Genomic DNA, 21,918 nt, shown 5'->3' with positions numbered 1-21,918 from the left:
TTTTACAGTTTTACATGATGTCCTCAGCATTTTGTTGGAGTGATTTGCCAGGGCCAATAAAAGCGTGTGATTATCATATAAATGCTTCCTTCCTACACATCTCCCCCTCTCTTCCCCCCCCACCCCACGGATGGGTTCAGTCTCTTCCTGGTACCTCCACAATCTGGTTATCTCCAGCTGCTTTAACTTGAGAAGCACAGGTGACCCCAAGCTCTGAACACCTGGCTCCTCTCTGCTTTCCGAGCCCAGAAAACCTGAAGTTACTAAGCCTGGGCCACCATGTGCAAAATCTCTTCTCTAAAGACCTCCTGAGTCAGCCTGGAAACACTATGGGGCATCCAGAAGGGAGGCCAGACCCACCCCAGGACAGCTACCCAGTGACCGGAATGAAGTTCTGACAGTGGAGATTTTATTATGACACTCCTCACCCACGGGGGTTCTAGCCTCACGGGCACCTCTGGTTTCTTTCCAGTTTTCGTTCCTGGGGGAAATGCTACGCAGGGCTCCTCATTTCCTCTCTAAACACCAAAGTTCACTGCAACTCCCCTGATTTACGCGCAGCCTCCAACTGCCAGCACCTGGCAGACACAGCAACTGAGTCAGTCATAAACAGATCGCATACAATTTAATTTTAATGTGCTCGTTAGTCGTAGCACATCTCAGACATAATTGTGAACGCAACACAAAATTATAGCAAAAAGACAATTTTAATGCTGCCGTAGAAAAAAAGGGTTATATGAAGAATCACATCATGGTGTGCCATTGTCAACAACAAAACAGGGCACAAGAGTGAGTCACGGTGTCTGTGGTGTTTACATGCCAATATTTTATACATAGGTTCTCGTACGGTGGCAGCTGTCAGTTATTTCTGCAAATTAACTGCCAGAAATGGAGAACAGAATGGCTTGGCGAGCTGGTAACCACGGGTTACCTTTCTTAAGCCTCAAGATAAAACTGTAGTGTGGGATCTTGGGAGAATAATTAGGAAGAACAAAACAAAGTTACCGATTGAATTTTAAAAAAAAGAAAGAAAGAAAGAAAGAAAAGAAAAAAAGGAAGAAAGAGAAAAAAGAAAAGCATCCCACATGATGAACTAGCAACCGAGAAGGCTCATAAATAAGTGGAAGAGCTTGTCCCACAGAACGCTTCATGACGTTTAAGCAAAAGATTACAGTACAAACATTTTAAAGGCTTTATCAATGTTCAGGAAATACAGTACAAGTTGGGTTGTTTTTTTTTTTTTAATCTTTTTTTTTTCCTTTTCGAATAGATTTAACCCTTTGAGCACTGAGATTACTTTGAGCATCCTTTAATTTCTAATAAATACCTTTAAGAACCATGTGCAAAATAGTTATGATGCCTGCCAGGGATGGATTTCCTGGCCTCAAAACAAATGATAATAGAACGCTAATAAATATGTATAATTTAAACATGAACCCTCTATCAATATAGATGTGCCGTATAGCGAAACAGACATCACACCTTGCTTTGAGATAATGCTTCTGTATATTTTATAAATGCTATCTGTGGTATTTTCTGTATAATTTACAATGTTTGCATGTAAAAAAAAAAACAACATAAACCTTAAAAAAAAAAGAAAAGGAAATATACACTATACAGAGGCATGGCTTGTGCCCAGAGTATAGTAGGATACATAAAACACTTGTTATAAATGCAAGAAAGAAAGGGTCATTTAACCAGTCACATTTTCCCATAAGAGTTTGAAATCTATACAATATATACATCTATGTTTCAATGTGAAAATAATATTCTTTTAAATTTCAAGGCGTGTTATACCCCTGCAGACCTGCATAAATGGAGGTTCCTAATATTCCTTATAACTAAGCTGGTAAGGAGTTTAAAAACAGAGTTTCATACATTATTATTATTCATTATTATTTTGTTTTATTATTATCTTTTTTTTTAACCAAATTAATGCAAAAGTGCTTCGTAGTACTCAGAGGGCTAAAGATGAAAGGGTGAGAAATGCCAGCACACCCAAGTTTCATGGAAAAAGTGTGCCTGGTTTCCTTATAAATGCTTAATTAAACTGTCTGTTAATGCATGCAGCTTGAAGCATCGAGGAGATGCTCACAATTAAATCCCATTTACACAAAGTTCCAAACACTTAGCACTGCGTTTTAACCTTCGTTATTTTACCAGTAACAACAGCTGATTATATGCACCTCTCTATTAAACACTGTACAATTATACCAAACAGTCCAGCCCAGAACGATCCTCTGCAGTTAACATAAGAACATGTGCCAAGAACAAGACAGAGGGGCTTTAAGGTGCCTTCAGCATTTCCCTCCAGTCATTTCTACCCTGGAGCAAACGCTACTGCTTCTCCAGCTCAGAAACGAACAGAAGGTGATCTTCCGGCGATTTCCCGTGTGTTTTGCTAAGGTGAAGTTTAACGGCATGTTTGCTCGCAAAGGTCCGATTGCAAAGCTTGCACTGGTAGGAGGTCCCCAGGTCCTCCTCCGGGGAGGATGTCACCAGTTTTTCTGATGGCGACTTGGTTTGTGCTATTTGATTGTTAATCTGTTCGGTGGACAGTTTTGATAAGTCCCGTAGCCGGAAGCCCAGATGTGACTCTAGGTGGCTGATGTATGTGGAAGGAGTCCTGATTTGTGACGCACAGTCGTTACAAAAGAACACAGGGTGGCCAGTGTCCAAGTTTTTGAGGAACTTTGTTCCACCTGTCCTTCGAAGCTGGTATTTCACATTGGCCAGCCAATGGCTGATGGTGGTCATGGAGAGCCCAGTGAACCTCGAGATGTGCATGCGCTCCTGAGGGCTCAGATCTGACATGATGTACTTCCCTTCTGATGTCTGCCGGAGGCTGGCTGCAAACTGGGCCTGCAGGATCAGCAGGTGCTGAGGATTCCAGTTTGACTGGCGGCCTTTCCTCTTCTGCGCTGGAGTCGACTCCTCGGCCTCTTCCAGGGTGGCCCCGTCAATGTCAGACTTCTCCGAGATGCTGGAAGGAGTCGAGGATTTTGACGTGTGGCTCTCTGTCAAGTTCTTCAGCATATCGGAGATATCTGACAAGGCGTTCTCGCGCAGTGGCGAGTTTGACATGAACGATACCACGGCAGATGTCTTTGCCGTTGTCACCGTGGATGAGGAAGTTGCTGGAGATGTAGACGTGGGGGACAAAAGCCCTGAACCTAAAGAGCAACCTTTGTCGCTCTTTCCTTTTGTCAAGTCTATGGGCTGGTCGTTGTTGACGTGGTAGAAATAGCGGTCCAGATGCTCCGCCTTCTTGGCCTGGAGGGGTGGTGGGGTGGCCACAGCTGCCTTCTCGGCCAGGCTGTTGCTCATCTTGAAAAGCATGCTCATGGGGTCCAGCGCGGGCAGGGAGGGCTTGGCCGCCTTACCCAGGTGGATATTCATGACGGACTGCAGGGCGCTCAGGGGGTTCACAAAAGGTTGCTCCGGAGGGTGGTCCGTGATGATGGCCGTGCTGCCGCTGAGGCCTCCGCTCAGGGGCTTCACCAGCTCCTTGCCATTCTCCACCGGCTCTGCAGGGGGGCTCACCTCCTTGCACCCATCTCGAGGTGGGCTGGGGCTGTTCTCCTGGCTCTTGAAGCCACCGTCGCTGGAGGCTTCCATCTTAACAGGCTCGCTCTGCTCGCTGCTGCACGGGGAGGGCGTGGCCCGCTTGGGAGGTGACAGCTTGCCTTCGGGCTCTTTCATTTTCTCCTCAACTTTGGCAACTTTCTCAGTGACTTTTTTCACCAGTTCCTCCATGGCGTGAAAGTTTGTCTTGGGCATGGGGGAGGTCTGGCTGCTGGGCGGAGAGATGAGGGTCTGGGTTTTCGTGGGAGACACGATTTCGCTGTTGCCAAACATGGGTTTCAGGGGTGTGCTCTTCCCCGAGGAACCCAGGGACAACTTCATCATGTTGGGGAGCTGGTAGGCGGCATGGATGCTGGGGTAGCCCCCCCAGCTGGGGGTGCCATTCTGAGCCTTGTTGATGGCGGACGTCACCGTGTTTTCAAGCGATTTGAGGATATCGAGTCCCCCTTTGGGGCTCTCTTCTAAGTCATTTTCAGTCAGATAGTGATACTTGGAAGAAATGTCGTACTTCTCCTCCTCCTCGCTGGTCTTCTCCTTCTCCTTGGATTTCTCATCCATGATCACTTTTTCCTTGTCCACTTCCTTCTTGACCTCCACAGTCAGCTTCGGGGAGACGCTCGCAGGGGTGTTGGAGGGAGACGTGAAGGTGGTGGCTGCCAGCGGAACAGACTGCACCTTCTCATCCAGCAAGGTGGTGATGGTGGGTGTGACAGGCGTCTCCATGATGGGCTTGCCCTTCTTCATGGCTGAGTTTGTGACCTTGATAAAGTGGCCAGTGACCATCATGTGGGCCGTGAGCTCCTGGAGCGTGTCGTGGGAGCTGCCACACTCCATGCATTTGAGGATCTGAGACTTGCGGGCCTCGAAGTGCCACGCGTAGCTAGCCCCGTTCTGGTGGCCGTACCGGTTATTTGGCGTGATGTAAGGGTTGGAGTTCTTCTGCAGAGCATCGCTGGTATCAGACAGAGTGGCTTTGGGGGTCCCGCCCGTGGAGTCAGGGGAGCTAGGCAGCTCCAGCTCCAGAGAAGGTTTCTTTCGAGCAGCGGGGATGATTTTGGCTGCAACAGGTGTGACAGGTTCCTTGAGAGGCACTTTTTGGTAGTGTTTAGTTTTGATCATATGGACACTCAGGTCTTGGAGGGACTCAAAGGAGTGGCCACAGTACATGCACTTCAGCACCTTCTGAGCGTCCTCCTTCCCTTCCATTTCCAACAAAGACCGCTTGCGAGGCTTGGACCAGCGCTTGGGGTTGTTGTTGTCGGTCTCGTGGTTGTCATCGCGATAGTGGCCCGTCTCATTCATGTGCACCGTCAGCTCCACCAAGGTGTCGTAGGCGGCACTACAGTCTTTGCAGCGGAACTTGCTGGCCCCGGTGAAGATGGAGCCATAAAGCTTGCTGCTCTGGCGGTACAGCTGCACGGTGCTGAACAGGCTGGGCTCGGGCAGCATTCGGTTCTGGGACACCTGCTGCAGGGTCTTAGCCATGGCACTCTGGTGCCAGTCGAAGCTCCCGCTGCCGCAGCTACTGCTGCTGCTGCTGCTGCTGCTGCTGCTGCCACCGTTGTTCTCTGAGGAGGGCTGGTGCAGGTTCAGGTTGAGGTTGGACCAGTAGGAATTGGACAGGAAGTTGTTGTACACGGCCTTCATCTGCTCCAGGCTGTCCGACACGGTCGTGTCCTCGAGGGGCACTTGGACCTCCTTGGTCTCCTCCTCATTCTTGATGGAACTACTTTCAAAGTCAGCCATCCGGTCACTGGTCTCACTGATGTGAGACTCGCTGTCCATTTCGTGGCTGGAAAACTCGGCGGCTGGTGAGTTCTGGTAGCTCGGGCAGGCCTTGTTGAGTTCCTTCTCCGGACACATGTACTTGGCTGAGGGTTCTCCATCGGCTGCTTGCTCCTCAGGCTCTATGTCATCCTCTACCAAGGCAGCTGCCTTTAACTCATCGGAAACATAGGCTGCCATGATCACAGGTAAGAATGAGAGACGGGACGGTGAGAACAAATAAAAAGAGGGGAGAAAGAAAGAAAAAAAAGAGAACATTAGTAAGTAAGTGTGGACCATACCTAGAATACATTCTTGACTCCTGGGAAAGTGGCAAGTGAGATGGGCGCATTTATTTGTAAAATTAAATAGTTAAAATGTGATGTTTCTTCGGAGCAAAAAAAAAAAAATCTGCTCTTCAAACATAATTTGCCACCTTATTCTTCTCAAGGGGCAACAGCTTGAAATTAAAACTAAATTTGAAATTAATGAAGCACATTCTGGAGGTGGCATTCACTTCTAAAGTAATAAATTACTTGTATCAACCTCAGAGACAGCAGTTCCTGTCTGTCAATTAATATGTCTTATGCTTCTCCTACCTCTAATGCATTTCTTAACAGACAGACTCACAATTTAAATTAAGCAAGCATTTTTTTTTACTCATTACATTTTTGAGGCTCAGTCTTTAATAAATATAAAGTACAAAAAAACATCAATAAGATTTTTACAAAGTAAAAAGAAAGTTCGTCAATTATAATAAATTAAAATCAGAGATTGTGGCTTTTTCTCCTCTTCTTTTTCCTAGAAAAGTGGGTCTTCAAAAAAAGAAGAAGAAGAAGAAAGGAAAAGAAAAAGATCAGAGTAAGTGTCTTAACAGGAACAGGGTCTGAAGTGAAGCAGGGTGGGACAGAAGCTTGGGAATGGCTACCACCCAGCACTGGCCCTGTTTCCACATACACAGTCCCTTCTCCCCCGCCCCCCCCCCCCCAGCACACACACACACACACACACCATCATGTGGAATTATATCAGAACAGGTTCAGGAAAATTGGTATGCAGAGCTCACTCCTACTGTATAAATATATACAAGACCTGCTGGTGGACCTTACAAATGTCAAAGTGTTTGCTCTTTAGACTACTTTGTCAATATTTACTCAGCAGAGGCTCCATGGGTATCCTACAGGGAATATGTCTTTTTGGAGGCCTCATCCTGGGGATGGAAATCCAGCAGGCATTCCTGAGCAGGTGGACAGCAGAGCCCAGCAGCTGGGAGTTCTCCAAGAACCCCCAGCCCTGAGAGAGGCACAGGGGCCTGGGAACACCTGTGCCCATGGAACACTATGATACAATATTTCCATTCTCTGGTTATGCTACACCTTGGTGGTCTTGCCATGGTTTGGCCAACCCTGCACGATCAACAGCTTTAAGCTAAGGGAGAAAGAGGATCTGTGGGTGTTCTTCCCCACCCCGTGATGTACTAAAGTGCATACGGGGGGTGTGGCACACACTTGTAATCCCAGCACTGGGAAGGTAGAGGCAGCAGGGTGGGTTTGGGCCAGCCTGCCCTGCATAGTGAGTTCCAGGCCATTAGCCGGGGCTACGTGATGCCATCTCTACTAGTTGGTTTCAAAAGGCCAAGGGTAAGTACATGGAGTGGCAGGAATATGGTAATTACTAGGGTGATTTAAAAAAAATTTTTTTTTTTAAGAAAAGGGAGGGGTGTCTTGTTTGTAGAATTCAATAACTGAGGAGATTTGCTCAGAAAAAAAAAAATTAAAGGATTTGGTTCTTTGAGAATCATATAGCTAACCCTGCCCCAACCTAAGAAGCCTCCTTCCTATAGCACCCCGAAATTTGCATTTGTTCTGAGAGGTTTATCTTGGATGACAGTGATCTTGGATGGGAACCATGTCCCAGCTTTGAGAGAGGAACACTTCTCTTTATGTGCACCACGGGAAGCAAGAGACTTGAATGTGAGCCACAGGCTACCCTTTAGAAATGTCCAGAAGAGCTGGGCCTGCTGGCCTCCACCAGTCATCAATCCTAGCATTCAGGAGGCTGAGGCAATAGGATCTGTATCAAAAAGAAAACAGGAAAGAGAAATTGCCGGAAGTGTGCTGCTGTGGTGTGATGCCACTGTGCGTGGCGCCGTGGTGAGCCTGGAATCTGAGTGAAAGTTCAGGAGACCGTCACAGAGTCTGAGGGAGACTGCCAACAGACACACTGAACACTGTGAACCATGAGTCTCAACAGAGATAGGAAAGGGCAGTAACTGTCTCCCTCATGACATTCCCCAATTGGTGGAACATTCTAGAGATCTCACAGATGCCTCCAGAGGGCCGACCTGAAGTTAGGTTGGCTGGAAGCAAGTGACCAGGTATCCCTAATTGGCCTGGAGTCTCCACAGTCCAGGGCAAACTGGAGAGGGCTGTTCCCACCGCACAGTGGAGGCCGGGGCACTGAGTGAGCCTGCAGCTAAAAAGGGTAGGCTAGGTCTTGGTCTCTGGAAACTCACTGGCTCCAAGTACTAAGGAGGGGTTCTGCTGCACAGATTGAGAAGGACACGACCTAAGGGTCAGCTGGGCCCCCACAAAGACAGGGACGGATGCCGTCAGGATCTGAATGTGGAGTGCCCTTGATGAACTAACGTGTTTCCAAAACCTGATCTTTTGCTAGTGCTGCTGTTTTAGGGAATAGGGACTGGGTGGGGACCCGGGACTATTACCAAGTCCACAGAATAGACTCCTGGGATCAGGTTTTGAAGGTGAAGATATGTTTTGTTTTCTGGCCTGAGCACTCTGTTTCCTGCCTGGCAAGATGTGACCAGACTCTTTCCATTCTTGAGACCATAATGAGATGAAAATCCACTGAAACAGGGAGTCAAGATAAATCCTTTCTCTCTTAAATTGCTTATGCTGGGAATTCTGTCCCAACACTGAGATCCAAGTTTTTGTCTCATGGATATGCACTTCAGAGCCACACTTTCAAGCCTGAACACCACATACTGACCCATTGCTTCTATAGCTTGCACAGGATTAACAATGGGAGAGGCATAAAGCGATGGAGACTAGTCACTGCAAGACATCGGTGAACCAGAAGTCAACAGTAGACATGGGGTATCTCTTCGTGGGGAGAGCAACCATGCCAGGACCTGCCTGGCTCCCGAGCACTCCATGGATTTTTCCACACCCTGGAATGGCACTTGAGGTCCCATTTACATACATTATCATTGATGTGACCAGCTGCTACCTCAGCCTAGTCCCCAATACACCTAATACACTTTTGAGACGGTCAACAGTACTGGAGTGCCATCTGATGACATGGTAGGCCTAATAACATGAAGGATATTAGTGTTGAAAAGAAAGCATGGCCAAACTCCCCAGTGAGAGCAAAATCTGGCCCTGAGGAAAATGAACAAGCACCCATGCCAGGAAAGTCTGGATTATTGGGAGATCTGGCCTCCCCCACACTCTAGCTCCAGCCTTGTCCAGGCTCCTGAGACTTCTTCTGTGCATATTGGCACACTTTTGTGTCAGGAACCTTACTGCCTAGTTAAAAAAAAAAACAAAAACGAAAACGATAAGCAATGCGTTCAGACCCAACAGTAGAAAGTATCCATAGACTAAGCTGAAGACGCGAACCATGGACTCTTGCTCCACATTATAATGGATGCCCAGGAACGGGCGTTGCTCTGCGCCATGCAATCACCACATTCCTCCTCCTAAGGATGTCGCATGCTCTTGATCACTGATTTGAAAAGCTCGAGAGCAAAGTGTGATGGTACACACCTACAATCTCAGAACTCAAGAGATGAAAGGCTGGAGGACCAGGTGTTCAAGATCTTCAGCAACATAACTAAGTTCAAGGTCAGTCTGTCCTATTTAGACCCTGCCTCAAACAAAGACACACATAAACTTAAGAGGAAAGTAAAAATAGGGCAGAGGAGTGACAGAGGGGATGGAGGGAAGGGAACACCCATTCACTCCACAAACACAGAAGCTGCTGTCCTAAGAGAAACGGCTTCTTTTCTTCTGGGCCTTAGTTTCCCTGTGTGTATAATACAGGGCACCAACACAGTGATCTATAAGGGACCCCTTCTCCATCTCCATGTTTTGTATCTTTTGTGAGAAAAAGAAGTGAGGTTTTAATCTGTTTTTTTTTTGTTTTGTTTTGTTTTGTTTTGTTTTCTGGAACATTACTAAGCAGAGTCTTTATAAATACTATCTGACGGCTTGGAGAGATAGTAGTTAAGAGTGAGTACCACCCTTGAAGAGGACCTGAGTTCACTTCCTGGTACCCACAGCAGGGAAGTCAGAACCACCTGTAACTCCAGCATCAGGGGATCCAGATGCCTCTGTTTTCTGTGGGCATCTACAGACACACATGCATGCACACACGTACACATAATTTTCAAAACCTCAAATCTTACGCTTGCTCTGGTCCAGTTTTTCCTTTGTGTTGGAAATCATCAAACCCAGGTTCTTGCAGATTCAGGGGAGAAAATTCACTGTACTTCTTTAAGGAAAAAAAAAATTAAAAAGGACTTTTTTTTTTTTTAACTGTGTATGAGTGTTTTGCCTACATGTATATCTATATACCACAAGCATGCCTGTGCTTGTGGAGGCCAGAAGAGGGCATTGGATCCACTGGAACTGGAGTTATGGGTGACTATGAGCTGAGAGTTGAATCTGAGTCCTCTAAAAGAACAGCCATTGATTGCTCTTAATGGGGGAGCTAACTTTCTAGCCCTTTCTTCCTTACTTTTTTAATTTTTATATTTTTAAAGGTAGAGTCTTGCTGTGTAGCCCAAGCTACCTTCCACTTAGGACCCTCAGCCTCCTCAGTATTGGAATTTCAGGCTTGTACCACTGTGCCAAGCCTTCTTCTTTTATTTGTATGAACTCATACTTGCCAAGTCTCTGGTTGCACGGAAGAATTATCTTTAGATCCTGGGACAGTTACTGCCCTGGATACAGTAAGGCAGGTGAGGTCACTGGTGGCTTCAGTCACTGTATGGGTCTGTAGGTTTTCATGATGTTGCAGTCCCCAGAACCCAAGAGGAATGACAGCCTCTTTAAGAATGTCCTGCCTTTCTCTTGTATACATAGTTGACTCTTCCATTGCTATTTGCTTTACACCCATCCTTATCTGAATTCTTGCATCCTGGTCTGGTCTTGCTCACAGTAGGACAGCATTAGACACTCACTGTCTCATTTGGGAAGAGGTCAGCATCAGGTCACTGCCAGATGCACGGAGTGGTATTAACAGCCTGGTAACAGGACTGGATCTGCCTCTGTCCCTCCCATCCCAGTCTGGTGCAGACACCAGCAACCTCCCCACCCCCCACTTTCTTCAAACTAGTACAAACAGAAGCCACTGAGACTGTCACAAAACAGCGGATTAAGTCACTTACCTGTGACTTAACATAAGACCAAGACTCCCCACTGGCTTCAGACAAAAGCCCCAAATCCTCAAAGTATACCCATGACCCTGACCCACCCTACTTAGCTTCTTCCAGCTCTCTGGGGCCTCTAGGATGCTGCAGGATCTCTCATTCCTAACCCCACCTCTGCTCATTGCTGCTCCCAAGCTGGTCTAAGAGCAGAGGCTGTGGGGTGGAGAGTGAAGAACCCTCATTTCTGGAGGGAAGAAAGGGCTATCTTTTGTACCTTTCATTCCCACAGACATCACTGGCCTATAGCCAGGTGCTAGTTAAATGTCAGCCCCAGGTAGTCAGGATCATGCCCGCCCATCCCCAACTCCCCACCCCAGGTGTCTGCTACATGGCCCTAGTGTCTGGCTGGTCAGTTTTCTGTTACTTAAAGGAGGACAGGAGGATGAGGGGAGGAGAGGGGAAAGGAAGGGGCCAGGAGGAGAGAAAGGAGGGGAAGCTTCAAACAGGATGTGAAGTTAATTAATTAATTAAAAACAAACAAACCAAAAAATAGCCAAGGCAGGCTAATATGATGAAAAAAGGGATGTACTCAGCTCATAGGTTTGGAATCCTGTGATCTAAGCTGACCAATGCTCTCTTTTCGAGGGCTCCATGACAAATAACAGACATCTATGTGGAGGGAGGAAAGGCCACATCTTAGAACATGACAGCGGAAGACCTCAGGGCCCACCGTGCTTGCTCTGAGCCTACTCCCACAAGGACTAATGCAATGTCCATGAGAACCACCTTAAGTTGATCTGAGGGCAAACCTAAACCCCTCCCTCTAAGCCCATGTCTTAGAGGGCCCACATCTTCTCACATTGTCGCACAAAGGATCAAATGTCAAAACATGAGTCCATAAGGACCAAATGTCAAACTATATATCTGTGGTGGACACTTTCAAGTAATTTGCCAACCATGGCTCAGGTCCATGGTGGCCACTCAACCTTTATCCACAGGAGGCAATAATGAACATTACAGTTGACTTCTTCTGACCTCCTCAACAGCCATCTAGAGCTGAGGTGGGTCCAGACTCAAGCTCATTCCAGGATGGAGATGAGCTAAGTTATGCTAAGTCCTTTCTGGATTTGCTCTCTGAGTGTGACTGACAAGGATGCATCATCGTGCCTGTCTGCCTCACAAATAAGACCGAACTCTGCTGCCAGCTCCAACAGAGGATGCAGCTGGACTGCGACAGGGAAGAAGCCTCCATCCCAAACACCCGCTGCTGCACAAGAAGCAAAGAAAAAGTTAAGAGTGGGCAGAGACTTACAAGTGAGGGGGGGACTCTGGGTTGGGTACCAGCATTTCATTTTTTTCCCCAAGTCACCTGGTCGAGAGTCTCTCTTCATGAGGGTAGCCAAGCTGTCATGCCTGCTTCCTGACCTATATCCAACTCCCATTCTGTCCACTCCACAAGCAAAAACAGTGTGAAAAGACACAAGGCACCTGAGTGCAGGGTTAGACGGTGGGTTGAGGAGAAAGCCCAGCCAAGCAGAACCAAATAGGACACAGCTAAATGAACATCCCTGAGAAAGAGGCTTGCAGATGCAGCTTTTAAAATCCAATTACCCAACACTCCTGGAAGGGCAAGCCACAGAAGAAACAATGACCCCAGCTTACCATGTGGACTGGGCAGGAGGGTCTCACATTCCTTGCCTCTGGTCTTTCCAAAGGTCATGGGAAGGGATGAACAATCTCCAGAGTTTGTTTTGTTTTAACAACCCGCCCCCCTGCCCCATTTTCAAATAATTACACGGAGCCATTTCTGACCCTGAGACCCGCATCCTGTGTCTAGGTGCAAAGCAGCCCCCAAAGTGAGTGTCTGCTGGAACACAGAGCGGAATACTCCCAACAGGACCCCACACCTTGCACTCTAGGACAGCCATGGGATGGGTGGATGGCTCTAAGGGCTGACCATAGCCATAAGAAGGGCATAAGACAGGAATCCTCTCAATGGTATTTATCATCTTTGGGTGAACTCCACCTCTAGGTAAAGAGGAAATGGACGATTCTGTACAAAAATAAAGAGCAAGTGGAGGAACACTGGAATGTCTTTCTCGAGTAAGTGGAAATTACATCATCACACTGTTAGTGAGCTCTCCACAAGGTGAAAAGGCAATAGCTTGGGTCTGGGCACTCACTCAGGCCTTGGCAGCTATGGGTAGATGGGTGGGCAGGAGGAGGGGTATGGCTGGGAAGAGGCAGCAGCTGTACCATGTTCCTAGAAACCATTACAAGTTGCCCTGTATGTGTGAGCATATTTAGGCTGAACTAAAAGTTGTGAAGTTAGAACTCTAGGAACTGAACACAGCACTTTACAGACTCCCTTCCCACGGGTCCTTTCTAGAAAGAAGACCAAAGATCACGCTTTTTGGTTAAGTTTAGGCTATATTTGCCACACATCATTGCCCAGGACTGGTGATAAGGATGCAAACGTGGGACTCAAGGTCGGTGCCTTGAGAAGGTAGAGGTGGGAAGGAATCCTCAGAGATTTATCTATGCCAGCCTGAGTGAAGGAAGCATTGTGATAACTAGTGAGGGCAGAGGAGGCTACAGTGGCCTCGACAAACATCTCCTCTACTGGGATCACGTTGGAGACATGGAACTGTCCAGAAGATGCCGTAGACATGCCTAATATTGGACAGCTTCTGGGCTCTCCAGGACTCAAACACATCAGAAGTCCTTGTCATGGATCGTGAATCAAACTTAAAGCCAATGTTAAGGGCTCCATGAGACTCTAAGTCCTCCCAATGATACAGAATGTGAGTGGACAAGAAAAGATGCCAGCTTTGTCAGGAGCTATCTGAATCACTATGGACAGCTTACGAAGACACCTCTCCCAAGCGCTCACATCAGAGCAGAGCTCCAGGAAATACATGAGGGAAATGTTTAAGACACTGGACCACCACAGAGAGGTGGTGCCGGCATTTCTACACCTCATTTTCTTCTGTGAAACTATGCCAAGTCACAGCCGTGGAGGCCTGGCTCTCAAGTGCATTTTCTGCCCTAGGCTGGACATGTGGCTTCTGTCTAGTCTCTGTTGTGCAGATTTTTCATCATGAACAAGAGCAGGCAGAATATTGGCCAACATCATCTCCTGGGTCCTACCAAAGACTTCATGATGCCTGAAGCTAGACGCTTTTCCAAGCTAAAGGGCCTCCTCAAATGCAGGAGTATCAACCGCGCAAGGGTTTACTTTCTGGGGAAGTGTCCTGAACTAGCCTGGTCCTGGACTAGCTCTGGGTTCAGCATACTCCAGTAGAGCCTTGAATGGGACTCTCTCAAAGCCACCATTCAGGCCTTGCTGCCTGGCCAGGGAACCATACGGCCTTAAGATGGAGGCCATGAAGAAGAAAGGCAGAGAACAAAGAACAAGGAAGGAGGCCTCAACCCCACCCACGTTGTCCAGCTCCTATCTGTGGGACGTCTAGGAAGGAGGGGACACTAGCAATGGCCAAGCTCATCTCTACCCAACAGCAACACTGCTTGGTCAGTTAGTGTTTCAAGAAGCCACTTTGGACATCCAGACCTCATTGGCTGCCAGTGTCCCTTCAGTCCCCAGCTGCCAGTCAGGTATATCCTGAAAGCTGAGTCCAGCCCTCTTGTTAGCACAGATCCTACTCTGAAGTCATCTCCCTGTGTGTGGAGAAAGTAAGAATTCAGTCTTCAAAAATTCCCACCTAAATCTAACCAGGAAAACCCAGATGGACAGATGTAGATTATGTAAGAATTTCTGCCTTGTAAAGACTGCATAGGTAAGTACTGGAGGCTGTGTGCCCTCTGGCTTGTTTACACATGGGGCTCTACTGCACAAGAGTGCTTCGTGATGACCCCTGAAGAATCACAGCATTTACAGTCTCTACTGTAGGCTGATTTGCGACTCAAGAACTCTCCTCAGATGTCCAAACAGTACACATCCAAGAGCTTTGGAAGAGTGAACAGGCTAGAGGTAGTATTCAGTGCTAGGTTGGCACTGGCCAAACACTGACCCCCATCCCCTACCCTGGCAACCCCAGGCCCTTGATACTCAGTGCAGAGGAATCTATGTCTGTTGACTGGGAGAGGCATCAAAGCATCAACAGTGACTGGGAATGGAGTTATGGGTGTGGCTCAGTGGTAGACCTGCCTAGAATCCCCCAGTGAGGACCCTGGGGTGTGGTTCAGTGGTAGAAGTTTTACTTAGGATTCATCAATAAGGGAAGAGCGGCATGGCTCACTGGTAGAGGGCTTGCTTGTCTCATATGCAGGAATTCCCCAGCACTGGGAAAAATAGTGAAGAGATGGCAAAAAGAAAGAGGAAAAAAAAGAAATGGGCCTGGCTCAACATGTCCTTGGTAACATTAAGGGAATGTTGGCCATTTGCCTGGTTACTATATATGCAATAGAAATAAATGGCTCTGGAGAAATGAGAGTTTTATGCTTGGAACCAAGGAGGTCACAGCTCAACAGAGATCACAAGTACTCTCCATCCTTTCACCTGGAAACCCAGGGTCCCATAAAGACCTCTAGAAGCTGTTAAGTGTAATGGAAGTCACAGCCACCGGAGACAAAGGGAGGCTATCAGGAGGGCCAGGGCTCTCGCAAGCATCACCACTGCAGGTAGAGGGTCCCCAGAAAACAGAAAAATGCCAGTGTCTCAAGCCAGGCCTGAGGGAAGGGCACGGTCTGACTTTACAGGGAGAGGCACAGGGCTGAGCTAAAATGGAGAGGCCTTCTTCAGAAGGCTGGGCACACTGGGATGACAACCTCCCTTAGATTGATGGTTCTCCCTACCAGCAAGGTCAGGAATATTAATTTTGTACATGTTAATTTGATGTAATGTGCACCGTGAAGGATCATTCAGTTGGGGACCACTATGTTAACAGAGCAGGGCTGCTTCCAGGCCAAGAAAAGCAGAGCATTAGTTGATTGGCAGGGAAAGGCACCGTGTATAAGGCCACATCACCCTAGCCCAGCCACGGTGACAGCTCTGCTCTGAAGACACTTCCCATGGGGGAGAATCCCCTGCTGCTCCAGAGATAGCATCCAGACCAGGAGCTGCTCCCGATGGTATGGCAGAATACAAGCAGCTAGTGCCTGAGTCTTCCAGAGCCATCTACCAGGCCACAGAGATACTTGCATGTCTCTGCTGCCTCAAGCATTTCCCACAACACCTGGTCAGGGAATCAGCACAGGTGCCTAGCAACAGATGCATGGAGGAAGGAGATGTTGTGAATGTACAGAGTAGTGTGGTATTCAGCCACAAAGAAAGAAATTATGTCATTCTCAGGAAAGCATATGGAACCAGAGATCTTTGGGTTAAGTGATATAAGCCAGACTCAGGAAGATAAACACTGCGTGCATTCTTTCAAATGTAGAGTCAAGATCATAAGAGAAGTCTAGATCGTAGAGAAGAAAAGAGAGACAGGAATCTTCCACGTGCTTCTGCAAGGGGGTATGCCACTAGAGTCTGGACAGCTGCCCCATGCAAAGATCACCTCACATGGCAAAAGCAACTAACCACCTCGGACAAATATTTAGATAACGGACAGTGAGTGGACACCCAGCTTAGGGAACCATCTGAGTGAGCTTTGTCCCTAGCTTCAACCCATGCTCTACCAGGCCATCTAAGCAACACTGCTGTGCCATGACATCTGGCTCTCAAAGGTATCTGCATCCCTATCTCTGTGTCCCACAGTATCACTTTAATACACCAGATACTGCAGAGGAGGGTATGGGGGAGGGTGTGGTTGATGTGATTTGGTTAAACCTGGTGGCCATTGATGGCTTACCAGCTTACATGGCTGCTGGTATCAGGACAAGCTGTAGCAGGAACAGACAGAGACATGAAAGTTCCTGCCGGCCCTCCACATTGTGTCTTTCTGAGCTCAATGTAGTTTCAAGTGTTCTTCCCTCCTGGAGTAAGACCCACGCTGCAAACGCTCAGCTCTGGGCCTATATGCTCTCCCTTTATTCTGCAAGTGAAGAGGTGAATCTGAACAGGTGGTCAAGCTGGCCACTTTGGATAACTACACATAAAGGAAAATAATTCTCATCTTGGTGGAACAGAAGCAAGGTGGATTTTCACGGATGATTGCACTTTTACCATGCAAAAACTGGTCAGTGCCAGTCAGGGCTCTGTGTCCCACACACCTGCAGCTGGTGTATGGGAGCCCGTGGAGACAAAAGTGCATCTTCTGGGGTAACTTGTGGTCTTCAACAAGGCAGCTTGACCACCTACACACTTGATAGTCTTAAATGTAAAGAAAAACACAGCTGACAACTGAGCAATGGGTCGGGGAATTGGGTCCAGTCCTTGAAATTGGCATTTTCAAAGCAGTTATGTGTGCACAACCCAGTTCTCATTGGGACTCACAGGCTGTTCTCCCTAACATCTAAAGAGCTGTGTCTATAAAAACTAAAATAAACTAAAGGCAAATGGATGCCTTACACCAAGCAGGAATTAAGATTTACGTGGAAAAGACGATGATTGATTTACAAAACACATTTGTCCATTCACACCTTCACTTGCCCATTCATCCATCCCCCATTTATTCCTTCATTGATTCATTCACCTATCAGTCCATCTGCCTATTCATCATCTGTTTATTCTATTTTTCACCCATCTGTCCATTCATCCATCCACCTACTTACCCATCCATCCGCCCACCCATCTGTCCATCCATCCATCCATCCATCCATCCACCCACCCATTTGTCCAGCCACCCATCCAAACTGTAATGCACACAATTAAATATTGCAAATGCTTAGATCAGAGATAAGAACCTACTCATTTACTACTACTAAATGAATCGCAGCCTTCATTTCTTTCCATGAGGAAGATGACCTTTGTTGCCCAGGGTCATGAAAAGAGTCTACATACTAGCACAGGTGTCTTAGCTTGGCATCTCATATAATCAAGCTCCCTCTTACCTTTTATGGTTCTTCTTTTTCTTTTTTTCTAGAGCTGGAACACAGGGCCTTGTGCATACCATTGAGCCAGGTATTCTACCACTGAGCCACATCCCCAGACCCTTGCTCTAGGCTGGTGCTCAACCATTGAGCCATCTACTCAGCTCCTCACTGGGGCATTCTAGGCAGATGCTGAGCTATGCACAGTCATCTTCTAGTTTTTGTCCCCCACTGTCCCATTCCACAAACTCATGTCACACTCTTAATAATGTTCCTTTGCCTTGCCTTGACTTACGCTATTTCTTCTACTTTACATGTAATGCTGGTCTTCTCATGTCCTCCTACCTGTCTAGCTGTCCTCGAAGGTCCAGATCATTCCACAACCCCTGGGAAGACATTCTCCCATCTCTCTGAAAGGTGGCCTCCTTTAACTGAGGGGATGACACAGCGGTGGGAAGTCTTCTCTAAACTCTAAAGTCTAGCAAAATAAGGAATTATCATCCTGCTTCTGGTGCATCTCTCTTGGTATTGGACTCCCGCATAGCTTTACGGTACCAGGCCATGCGCATAAATTGCTTCTCTCCATATAAGAACTTCTTATGTCTCTGCTCTTCTTCCACCTGGAGGTCTAAGCACCCTTAGCGACTTCAGGTGGGTTTCAAATAGTTCCGTTGATGGTAATTAATTAAGGACTTATCATGAGCCAAACCTCAAGCAGAAGTTTCTTCTTAACTTCCTGGACAACTGTTGACTGTTGGGTAGAGGATCCAGGAGCAACCCTGTCCTGCTGAAAATCTCTTCACAAGGCTCCACCCCCTTTTTGCAGTGCAGAAAACCAAGACCACAAGTGTATCTCAAGAGTCCTCATCCCACAACCAGAAGAAAACTCTGAAGAGAAGGTGCTCGCTACAACTCCAGAGTTTAGTCCTGCTCTCTCTCCATCAAACCTAAGCATGGCATCTAACACCGAGCCAGGATCACACATCCCTGACCCAGCCCTCAGTCAGCCCTGGTCCAGTATTCAGCTAGCCTTCATTTAGCTATAACCGAGTCCTCAGCAGGCCCTTCCCTGGTACTCAGCCGATTCTCAACCAGCCCTGGTCAAACCTGTATTAAACCAGTATTCAGACTCATGTAGAGTTTACGCTTTACTTAACTAGCACTTATAATATGTAGAAAGCACTATGTAATGATCTAGCACCCAGTCAGAACTACCCCTGACCTCACTCGTCACCCAGTCAACAGCACTTTCCTCATTCGGCATCCAGATACCCTCACACAGCCAGTCAGAACTCAATCAGCATGTATCTGGGCCTCACATGACTTATACAAATCATAATGAAATCTTTCTAGCCGGTTTAAAGAACCAAAGGGAGATTTCATAGTTACAAACCATTTGCAATTGTGATTGACATATATATGCTAATAGATTCCAACCTTCTTTTTACTTAATAAATTAGGTATCTCCAAACCAGTCTATATAAAATATAAATAAAAATAAATTAAAAAAAACACCCACTGGTTGGTGTATTACAATATTTTTTTTTTTAGTATCCTGCCTCATAAACTTCTATCAATGTTTATTTAGTATGAGTTCAGTGTTTCTTAACTCAGGTACCTTCCATACTTTATGGAAGGATGGGGGAGAAGAAAGGAGGAGAGAAGATGAGGAAGAGGAGGAAGGGGAGAGGAAGGGTGGGGTGAATAGAGGAGGGGGAGAGGAGACAAATAACATAGGGCGGCAGCCTCGCTCACTGGAACATTCCTTCCTTCCTGCTGTGTAGCCTTTGCTCAGAGGGTGTGGTGGCAGTATATATCAAGACTGGCAACATATGCACTCTGCTCCAGCTAGGAGTCTATAGCAGGGGAAAAGTTATGTATGAGCAAAAGAGGTCAGCCCTTTAACTCTTTTTATCAGTATTTCCTAGACTGTCCCAAAAGTGGACAAACAAGCTCATAGCATGACATATGATGTATCCATGGCTACAACAATAAGACAGGATAAGGTGAAACAGCATTTGTGAAGACAGGAAAACAGAACCTTCCTTTGTAGCTATGGAAGTAGAACTTGTCTTAACCACTGCAGAAAGATGGGGCATGGTCTAGAAAGTTACACAGCCACGTACTCAGTCGCTCAGCAAGTTCACGCCCAGATGCAGCCCCAGCAGAAGGACAAACATCCGGCATACAGTGAAGCAGCCCATGACATTCTTTGGAAAACTTCATCATAAGCTGTAAAACACGGGCTGGAGAGATGGCTCGGTGATTAAGAGCACTGCCTGCTCTTCCAGAGGTCCTGAGTTAAATTCCCAGCAACCACATGGTGGCTCATAAGCTGTAAAACACTGAAAGGAACTAAATCAACAGTAAGAGAGGCACTTCGGCATGACAGAATATTATGCAGCGGTGAAAAGAAAACTATCACAGGAAATACCAAAGGAAATCCCAGAGGCTGGGGAGTTTGGCACCTGTGTAGAAGCCACTGATGAGAGGCTGGGGGTGTGAGCAAAGCATTTACCTAGAACTCTCCAGTGAGAGGCTAGGAGCTTGGCTCAGTGGTAGAGCACTTGTGTAGAATCCTCTCCAGTGAGGAGTTGGGGACATGGCTCAGTGGCATAGTCCTTGCCTAGAATCCATCAGTGAGCTGCTGGGGCATGGATCAATGGCAGAATGCTTGCCTAGCATGTGCAAGACCCCAGGGCTCATCCCCAGCACTGCAGCAAAAGAAAAGCCCACAGATAATATTAAGTGAGGCTGCTGGACACACCAGAGAAGGCACCACTTAAATCCATTCATGTAAATTTCAAATTTAGGCTGAACTAAGTTTTGGTGTCATAAGCCAAGAGTGTTGCTGCCCTTAAGAGAAAATAACCACAAAAAGGCAAAAGGACTCTGGACTGTCATGTGTGAGCCCTGGTAAAATGAATGCTTTCACCTGGGGAAAATTTATTGACCTACGCTAATGCACTGTCCTTTCAGTATGTTATAATGCAAATGAAATAAAGAAATGAAATTTACAAAGCAATATAATTCTTCAAGTGTTCACATAGGGAGAGCTCTCAGACACACTGTGGAAAATAAAAGAAGTCTATCATCTGGGGGAGCTCTGTGAAATGTGCCCCTGAAGAGGATCCCCAACCTGGATGTGAAGAGACCTGACAGGTTTGGGAGGGCATGTTCTGTTGAGAGGCAACTTCGGAATAAGGCTCTTGCCTGCACTGCCCTAGGTGGAATGCTTTGAAGCCTGAGGAAAATCACAAAAGCAAACGCACTTGTATTGTGCACCTGCTACATGTCAGGCTCCAAAGGGGACCGTTTCCTACAGAGCCCACTGGAGGCCCTGCTCCCGTGCGCACAGGACACACAGTTCTATCTGGGGAGATGAGTTTCCTGTCCTGGGGCCTGGATGCAAAGTGCAGGTGTCTGAGAATCCACCTCTGCCAGAATGCCAGAAAGTCCTATCCCCATCCATAGCCTGCCTCAGTTTCCCATGGCTTCTGGCAGTCTGGGTGAAAATGGCACACACAAGGGTAATGGACCGTAGGAAAAGAGGAAGCAAAAGGCAAACTTCACGCTTGAAGTGGAAACAAGAGGCAGGAACCACCATGTAATAGCAGTGGTTCCTAGCCTTCCTAATACTGTGACCCTTTCATGCAGTCCCTCCCTGTTGTGGTGACCCCCAGCCATACATTATTTTCATTGCTACTTCAAAGTAAATTTGCTACAGTTTCGGATTGGAATGTTTAAGTATCTGTGTTTTCCAGTGGTCTTAGGCAGGTCATGTGAAAGCATCATTCCACCCCAAAAGGATGCAAGACCAATGGATTGAGAAATGCTGATCTAAGAGGAAGGCTCCTGGGTGAACTCCAAACCATGCCTGGAGCATGACGCTGCAGCCATGGGTGGAATCACAACCTCGCTGTGGGAGCCAGGGGATCTCTGTTACTTCAGCTTCAGGTTCAAGACTGGGCTCTGTCAGGGAGCCACTGAAGTGAATCCCACCCCTCCAAAAGCCCAGGGTCCTCACACAGCTGTACTGATGACCTGAGTGGCTCTCTGAAGAGCCTTGGGGCCACATTGCCTGGCAAAGCAGGTGTCTGTGGGATAGGTGCAGGGATGGCCTCGTGAGATGTGTAGGGTGACCCCTGCAGGCGGACATTCTTGGCGGGAGGGGATTACTGAAGTTAAGTTAGGCCTCCCACCTGCCTCATTCCTTCCTCCTTAAGACCAACAGAAAGACC

General features: G+C 47.2%; 1 protein-coding gene across 1 annotated transcript in view; it reads right to left on the bottom strand.

The window, feature by feature from the left end:
* Window positions 1–608: 608 nt before the first annotated feature.
* The window catches only part of Tshz3 (teashirt zinc finger homeobox 3), a 74,988-nt gene continuing 53,678 nt past the window's right edge, over window positions 609–21,918 (bottom strand). The window contains exon 2 of the mRNA XM_021632014.2: window positions 609–5,543. Coding sequence (XP_021487689.1) covers window positions 2,338–5,543 — 3,206 coding nt within the window. The 3' untranslated portion in view covers window positions 609–2,337. The remainder of the gene's footprint in view (window positions 5,544–21,918) is intronic.

The sequence above is a fragment of the Meriones unguiculatus genome, chromosome 14 (genome assembly GCF_030254825.1).
Source record: "Meriones unguiculatus strain TT.TT164.6M chromosome 14, Bangor_MerUng_6.1, whole genome shotgun sequence".
Classification (NCBI taxonomy): domain Eukaryota; kingdom Metazoa; phylum Chordata; class Mammalia; order Rodentia; family Muridae; genus Meriones; species Meriones unguiculatus.
The sequence above is the reverse complement of the archived record's forward strand: the minus strand, read 5'-3'. Positions and strand labels throughout refer to the sequence as shown.